At 36.6% G+C, this 9,002-nt stretch overlaps 1 protein-coding gene across 3 annotated transcripts in view; it reads right to left on the bottom strand.

The window, feature by feature from the left end:
- Positions 1-9,002, bottom strand: part of RNGTT (RNA guanylyltransferase and 5'-phosphatase) — a 200,339-nt gene that overhangs the window by 176,500 nt on the left and 14,837 nt on the right. For 2 of the 3 annotated variants that reach the window (XM_006778272.2, XM_006778271.2), the window contains exons 3-4: positions 6,641-6,744; positions 6,463-6,551 (exon numbers count right to left, since the gene is read on the bottom strand). In XM_006778272.2, coding sequence (XP_006778335.1) covers positions 6,463-6,551; positions 6,641-6,744 — 193 coding nt within the window. Of the gene's footprint in view, positions 1-4,256; positions 4,295-6,462; positions 6,552-6,640; positions 6,745-9,002 lie in introns of those variants that run through there. The other variant, XM_015557684.1, reaches the window with a different exon arrangement.

Genomic DNA, 9,002 nt, shown 5'->3' with positions numbered 1-9,002 from the left:
GAACCAGACTTGCAGCGGAGGGCAGTTAGAGGCAACCAGGCTGGCAGGGGAAGGCAGTTGGGGGCAACCAGGCCGACAGGGGAGGGAAATTGGAAGTGAGATCAGGCTGGCAGGGGAAGGCAGTTGGGGGCGAGATCAGGCTGGCAGGGGAGCAGTTAGGTGTTAATCAGGCCGGCAGGGGAGCAGTTAGGGGGTGATCAGGCTGGCAGGCAGAAGCGGTTAGGGGCAATCAGGCAGGCAAGCAGGCAAGCAGTTAGGAGCCGGCAGTCCTGGATTGTGAAAGGAATGTCCGACTGCCGGTTTAGGCCCGATCCCATAAAGGTCCCAGATTGAAGAGGGTGCAGGCTGGGCTGAGGGACACCTCCCCCAGTGCATGAATTTCATGAACTGGGCCTCTAGTATAAAATAAGAGAAGAAAATTAAGGATTAAATATGAGGAAAACCAACCTTTCAAGAATAAGTGGGGGATGGGGAGCAACCATAAACAAAGATGGTTGTGTCAGAAAACAAAGAAAAAAGGAAGATTCGAGACATTAGAGCTTGGTTGTTTAAATGTCACATAATGCTTAGAACTGAAAGCCGTGATTTAAGAGTGCAGAGGCAGGACTCCAGATTGCAAGAAAGTGAATAAGAATAAAGTATCAATCTTTCAAAAAGTCAGGAGGAAAAATATACAACAGAAAGAAAGGTATAGTTTGGGGAGGTGGGGGGGGGGGCTTTGGAGGGGCTTTTTTGCAGAAATAGTAGTATCTATAATAATAAAAGCATAATATGGTATTTAGACCAGACAGCCGATCGTCCTTCCAGACAAAGCCACGATGGCTGCGAGGGCCAAGGGCCGAGGGCAGGCAACTGTGGCGGCTGGCAGCAGCAGCAGCAGCAGCAGGGTGATGGGGGTGGTGCCTTCCCGTTTGGCCCAGTTGCCTCCCACAGAGAAGCAGGCCTAAGCCATCAGTAGGACATCCCCTGAGAACTCCTGGACTGTGAGAGGGGCAGGGAAGCCTGAGTGGCCCTTCTCACGCCCCCCCCCCCCACTCCAGTGCATGAATTTTTGCGCACCGGGCCTCTAGTTTAACATGAGAGGCTTAAATATGTTTACAAGCTGAAAGGACCTAGTTAAATCACAGAGGTTAACAATATAGAGAACAAGGTCACAACTGAAATGAAGTTTCTGAAGGGAAAAAGAGGTAAGTCCTAAATAGAAAAAGAACCACTTAAGAAGTACATGGCTATAATAATGAAATTCTATAAATTCCATCATCCTCCACTGCTTTGTAAGAAGGGAGAATTCAAAAAAGTTACAATAACATTAGCTGCAAACAGGCTTTTATTCAATATGTATCTTAACCCAACATGTAAATTTCCCTTCTGCTTTATATTTCAGACCAATTAAGCAGCAAACATTCTAACTTGAGGTATGTTATCACCTAAACCACTACTATTTTTGCACCTAAGTTTTACTCAAGCAAAATTAAATGTTTTTTATGAACAGGAAATATAAAAATAATTGCCAATTAAATGATTAAGTCATGGGACAATATATAATTTAAGAAAGTACAACTGCTCTTTTAATATTCTTTGTTGTGAAAATACATAAAGTTTTAGTGTTACTGACAAATCTCTACCCCCCCCATGCAAAAGGAAGATTATGCATGTAATGTAAAATAATTCCATTATTTGAGTATCCTACAAGCTTAGTCTGATATGTCTTCAATGTTAAAAAGGAAAGATTTTAGCCTGGGCCGGGTGGCTCAGTTGCTTGGAGCATTGTCCCATGCAACAAAAGGTTGCAGGTTCAATTTCCTAGTCAGGCATGTAGGGGAGGCAATTGACGGATGTTTCTCTCTCACATTGATGTTTCTCTCTCTCTCTCTCTCTCTCTCTCTCTCTCTCTCTCTCTCTCTCTCTTCCTATCTCTCCCTACAAGTCAATGAAAACATCCTCGGTTGAGGATTTTAAAAAAGAAAAGATTTCTGTTTTCCTCAATTCATTATGAGAACAGGTCCATCTAGTGCAGCCGTGGGCAAATTACGGCCCATGGCCCGGATCCGGCCCATTTGAAATGAATAAAACTAAAAAAAAAAAAAAAAGACCGAACCCTTTTATGTAATGATGTTTACTTTGAATTTATATTAGTTCACACAAACACTCCATCCATGCTTTTGTTCCGGCCCTCCGGTCCAGTTTAAGAACCCATTGTGGCCCTCGAGTCAAAAAGTTTGCCCACACCTGATCTAGTGGCAAGTAAAAAGCATGGTTTAAAATCTAAAGATTAGCTCACTGTTAACTATTACAAATTAATTTCTTATTCAATTTGTCTTCATTTTCTAGGTAAGCTAAGAATAATGAAATAGCACTGGCCAGTCTGGTTCAGTGGATGGAGCGTCGGCCTGCGGACTGAAGGGTCCCAGGTTTGATTCCGGCCAAGGGCACATGCCTGGGTTGTGGGCTCGATCCCCAGTAGGGGGCGTGCAGGAGGCAGCCGATCAGTGATTCTCATCATTGATGTTCTATCTCTCTATCCCTCTCCCTTCCTCTCTAAAATCAATAAAAATATATTTTTAAAAAAAAAGAATGAAATAAATGCATAGAGCATTTCCAAAATTATTAACACTAATCTACACATTAAGGGAAAACTGTGTTTTTTGAAATCAAATCAAGAGAAGAAACAATCTCCCCAACAAAAGGAGAAAAAGATAAAATATATGTACTGAATATATAAGTATAAATTAGAAAGAGGTGACTTACAAAGGGCTAATGGCAATATATCTTTAAATAAAGCCTGATCTCAATATACACAATTTCCTTTCTATCTCAACAGTAAGATACTGTAAATTATTTTTTTTTTTGGATCAAAAACTTATCTGATCAGTCTAAATCAGTGGTTTTCCACTGGAAGTACTTTTGCTCCATCCCCCACCCCATCCAAGAACACCTGTCAATATCAGGAGACATTTTTAATTGTCACAACTAGCAGGGTATAAGGCCCGGGATTCTGTTAAACAGCCTACAATGCACAGGAGAGTCCCCCAAAATAAAGCATTATCCAGTACAAAGTGTCAATAGTTGAAGTTGAGACCTGATCCAAATGAGCAACAAAAATGAAAACATTAAAAAGAAACAAATAATTAAGAACTTGTAATGTGTCAAGTTATCTCACTTTTACTTAATAAGATTTTTATAAAAATAACCGTGTGCTACTCATGAAAATACATATTCAAAGCTGTCACATGTATTTATAATTAGAAACATGAAAATTACAGGCATTAATTAAGTTCTATATCTATTATGCATAGTCTACCTTTTACCAAGAAATTGGGTGCTTCACTTTTAACACAAAACAAATTTTTTAATTTCTCCAGCTCACAAATTTCTTATTCTAAAAGTAACTATTTTTATTCCTGTACATGCAAACAAGTGCACTATAGTTACATAATCTCATTTGTTATTATAATTTCAAAACAGCTCTAAAAAAATAAGATTTTTGGTAAATTGGGGACAAAACTTAACCTGAACTGATGTGACATTACTTAATCTATTTGTCCCACTTGGTGTGAATATTCATATGTTTACCTGCAAAAATGTTAGCTTAAAAGCTGTCTAACACCCAGACTGTCTCTAAGTACTATTTTCCACTAAAAAGAACTCAAAAACCAGGCCCCTTAAAGAAATAACTGATTCCACATCTAGAAAACATCTTGTGCTAGAAAATAAGGAAACCATCAATGGGATGATATCAAAAGGATACAGAAACCAGCTTAAAGGGGCTCCCTCTGGCCTAGGAGGAAGCAATCTATATATATAAAAGGCTAAGTGACCAACCATCCGACTGTCCGACCAACCAGTACATATGACGCACATTGACAGATCTTCCAGACAAAAACTTTAACAAGGAAACAGAGATTCTAAAGGACACAATGGATCAGATGGATTTAAGACATTTATAGAACATTTCACCCCAATGCAGCAGGATATACCTTCTTCTCAGTCATTCACAAAAGTATGGAGTTTTCTCAAAAAAATTAAAAATGGAACTCCCATTTGTCCCAACAATCTCACTTCTAGGAATATATCCCAATAAATGAGAAACACCAATCAGAAAGAATATATGCACCCCTATGTTCATAGCAGCACAATTTATCATAGCTAAGATTTGGAAACAGCCTTGTGCCCATCAGCAGATGAGTGGATTAAAAAACTGTGGTACATCTACACAATGGAATACTATGCTGCAGTAAAAAAGAAGGAACTCTTACCATTTGCAATAGCATGGATGGACCTGGAGAGCATCATGCTAAGCAAAATAAGCCAGTCAGAGAAAGATAAATATTATCTGATCTCACTCATTGGTGGCATATAATGAACAACATAAACTGATGAGCAAAAATAGAACCAGAGGGGGGAAAAATATACTAGAATATAACAAAAGTAATCCTGTTATTTGCAGATTTTTAATATTTCCTACAATTTTTGTGATATCATACTATGTTAGTACAGTTTTGGTAATATTATTATACTTAAAATCCTTTTATCCTTGAAATGTTAATGTTTATTGCATGTAATATTATATGTAAGACCATTTTTCTCAAATAATTGGTGTTTATTGCATGTAGCATATTTAAAATCATTTTTCTTGAGCTATTAATGTTTATTGCATGTAACTATTATATTTAAGATCATTTTTCTTCAAATAAAAAAAACTGAAAAAAATAAGTAAGTTTAATTTTCCCATGTCACAGATGTTCACAGTTGTTCACAAGTATGCTGCAGTAAGAATGTGTGCAAGGCTAATGAAAATTCCATCACAGATCCTAAAACACAATTAAAATATTGTAAAAGCAGGCCAATACTTTCAGGTCCCAGGGACACTTAAATTGATTCTTTACTACCTTTTATTTCAAAAGGTGTTACCAGCAACCAGCTCGTTTTGTCTTCAGAGCATTACTATCATAAATAATTGCCAACATAACCTGTGCTCCAAAACTTGGTAGGCCCAAAGCAAAGGCTTCCACTTCAATCCACATGAACAGAACCACTACCCATGATATAAAACATATATAATATATATTGTAGCAGAGTTCTATAATTTTTATAACCTGTAAAATACTCAATATAGAAATGTTTCCTATCAGTTCTCCCAAGAATTCAACTTGACAATTTATAGTAAGGATTTACTTCTTTTTCTAAATGTGTTAATTCTGAAATCATGACATCTGATTCCAAGGGCTAAGACTTCTTGACTGCCCTCCTTTGAATTCTTCAAGTATATTCAGCATATACTGTTATAATGGCTGCTCTCAAATGAGAAAACAGTTGTTTCTAATCATTCAAATAAAGGCCTCAGTGTTACTTTAGGCTATATATCTTCTAGTCATATACCTAAATATATGTGCATGTATGTGTACTTGTTGCACATATTCATGTGTGTGTATTATGTAAACACACATATCACAATGCTATGTCATATATTCCCATATTATTGTTCTTCTGTTAAATAGCAGGTGCATACTGTACAACGTAAATGACTGCTTTTAAGAGATATGCAAGCTGCTTCCAGTTTTTTTATTACAAACAAAGCTGTGATGAAATTCCTTTCTCATAAATCTTTGTATTCATATCTGACTTCCTTAAAATAAAGTCTTAGATGATATTGAGAAACTTCATCAAATTGTTCCTCCAGAAAGGGTGTGCCAATAAACAGTCTAATTAACAATATATGAGTGCACCCATTTTATCCAGTTCTTTATAATTTTTTAGATCTTTGCCAATTTAATGGGGAACAGTAACAACATATATTTTTTTAAAATATATTTTATTGATTTTTTTACAGAGAGGAAGGGAGAGGGATAGAGAGTTAGAAACATCAGTGAGAGAGAAGCATCGATTAGCTGCCTCTCGCACATCCCCTACTGGGGATGTGCCCACAACCAAGGTACATGCCCTTGACTGGAATCGAACCTGGGACCCTTGAGTCCATAGGCCGACGCTCTATCCACTGAGCCAAACCGATCAGGGCACAACATATATTTTAATTCGTATCTTTTATTAACAAATGAGAACCAAAAAAAAATCATGTTTCTTGACTACTTGTGTTTCATCTTTTAAAAATCATGTTTTCATTGTTACATACATATATCAGCATGGTTCACTCTCAGATACTGAATGGAAAAAAATTCAGTATAATACATATGGTATGAAATGCACAATTATCAAAAATAAATATGTAGTGTTTAGAGTTTCCCAACAGTACATGCGAAGAGGGGTAATTAGGGCTTTATCTTGAAAAATATTAAAACTACAAAAATTCAATTATTTTATAGCCTGCAAAATTTAGTCTTTTACTTAACTGGCGATTACTTTAAAAGGAAAGCATACCTTCACATCAACTCACTTGCAAAACAGAGAATGAAAACCCAATTACAAATAAACTATTCAACAGTGGTAAAGTCAAGTCAAACATACCTATAAGTTCAGGTGGGCTTCTTTCATTAAACCGCTCACACAGACGAATGAATGTCTCGGTATTCTCAGTTGTAGGGCACTCACCATGTCTAGCAATATGAAAACACTTTTTTTAAAAAAGAAATTACACATTTCAGCAAAAGGTTTCAATATTGAAGAAACCTAATATATGACTTACCCTTTACACTGAAGTTTTATATATTTGATTCCTTCTTTTTCTATGTCGTTTCTGTCATAGAACCTCGAAGTATTTGTCAAATCCACCAGCAAGCCCATTTTAACCTTATTAAGGGGGGAAAAAGGGACAGATTTACTAGTAACTGAATTTGTTCCAAAACAAGCTGACTAAATGGCAATAAGCCAGTTCATCCATCCACACTGGGAGGTTTTATGCTCACTCTGCCAATGAACTATTAACAACATACATATCACTTATCCAAGTCTTATTCAGGGCACTAGAACTTAGCAGGCAATACATGAAATAACTTAAACCCCAAACTAATGATAGAACATAAACATAAGCAAAACAGACTCCAATATCACAAAAGCCTACCTGCATCTGCTGCTCCACCTATGATTTACTAGACAAGAGGCTAGTGCAAGGGATAGCATCTACCTGAAATACACCCCAACCCAAACCCCAGGCACACACCAGCCCAGCATTCCAAGCAACCATCACAGGAAGCAGCTAAATTCTAATGTGAGTATATAAGGTAGAAACTGTGTATGGCTGAAAGTCCTTTATAAATCTTTTAAATAATCAGGAAAAAAAAAAAAAAACAGAACACATGGCCGTATTTGTGAATCTCTTGGACAACTTAATCTCTCAGGCAGTTTTTCTTTCTGCATTAAAACAGAAATCATTATTTCCTCTGTTGAGCACTAATTGGTGTAGTTGCACCCAGCCTGGCAAGATAGTCCCACTAAGAAATGCACACCTGAACTGAAACAAGAAAAAAAGTTAATCATTCATCTTCCAACTCATTCAGAAGCCTACATTCGCCAGAGAAAAATAACCTGTATTTGCTAAATTGTTATTTTCCTCTCTTTTATTATTTCACTTATTCAGTACCTATTGTTGGATTTGCCTTAAGGAAACTGGGCTACATGATTCCAATTCCACTGTTACAGGGGGGAAATAACAAAAACATTTCAATTTCACACATGACAAAATAGATAAAATTGTGTGCTTCTAAAATATGACTAGCTGCCATAATGTGCTCTACTGATTTTTCCACATTCCTTAGCTTATGTATAGACAGGGCTATCAATCAGGGGAGTTCTTCCTTAAATGAAATGTATTGTTTATGGTATTTTCTGCAATCTGCCACCACTAGGCCTGCTTCTCTTTTCTTCCCACATAGTTTCTGCAATGATCTTACTTCCTTCAGAGGATATATACTGCCAAATACAAAGATTCAGATACCATATTACAGCTTCTCAGTGAGTTAGAATTAAAATCCATGATGTCTGTCTCCAGGTTCAAAATCAGAAGTGAACGTAAAGTGGGCTGAGCAAAAAATAATAAATTCTCTAAATATATAGGAATACTTTAGCCAAGAAAATTGAGAGTGTACCGTGTGACTTAATTGCCAAGCCACATATATATGTAGAAATGTGTGTTAATATATCTGTGTGGATAATGTGTCTGTGTGTGAATGTATCTGAGTACATAACATATACACATACATATATTGCATAGGCATATGTATTTTTCATAATAAATAATCCCAATCTATGAGTAAAGCTAATAGTATTATTTCATAGAATTATAAGGTTTAAATAAAGTCTTACTTTGTGCCAAGCATTAGTCTACATGCCTTATTTTATTTACTAATTTCATTTACAAATGAGGAAACTAAAACATGAATATGTTATGTAACTTGCCCACAAAGCTGTAATTGGTAAACCAGAATTCAAACCCAAGCTGGCTTCTAAGCCCAAGCTCTTAGCTCACTGTCTAGGAAATAGTTAATGCTTTATAAATGTTAACTATGACTTTCAGTACAATTATTGATAATGAAAATAAAAATTAAAAGTTTATAAGCTAAAATAAAACATATAAACAAATATTCAAAACTACACCAAGAAAATTATGAGTAAAAAGTTTTCAAAATCTAAATAATGACTCTTGCCCTGGCCAGTATGGCTCAGTGGTAGAGTGTCAGCGCTAACAACAAAGGGTCACAAGTTCGTTTCCCAGTTCAGGATGGGTCCCTGGGTTGCAGATTCCTTCCCAGCCCTTGTCAGGGTGCATTTTGAAAATCAATGAAAAAATCAATGGAAAAAATATCCTTGGGTGAAGATTAACCAAATAAATAAGTTAAAAAATAGATAAGTGGAGAAACCAAGATGGCAGCATAGGTAAACACCGGAGATTGCTGCCTGGCACAACCACTTCAAAAATACAACTAAAAGGGAGAAACTAAGATGGCGGCAGAGATAAACATCGGGAAATTGATGCCGCTCACAACAATTGATTAATACCTCAGAAAAACAATACGGACATCATCCAGAACCACAGGAAGCCTGGCTGACTG

The sequence above is a fragment of the Myotis davidii genome, unplaced genomic scaffold, assembly GCF_000327345.1.
Source record: "Myotis davidii unplaced genomic scaffold, ASM32734v1 scaffold269, whole genome shotgun sequence".
NCBI classification, from domain to species: Eukaryota; Metazoa; Chordata; class Mammalia; order Chiroptera; family Vespertilionidae; genus Myotis; species Myotis davidii.
This window is presented reverse-complemented; position numbering and strand designations above follow the sequence as displayed.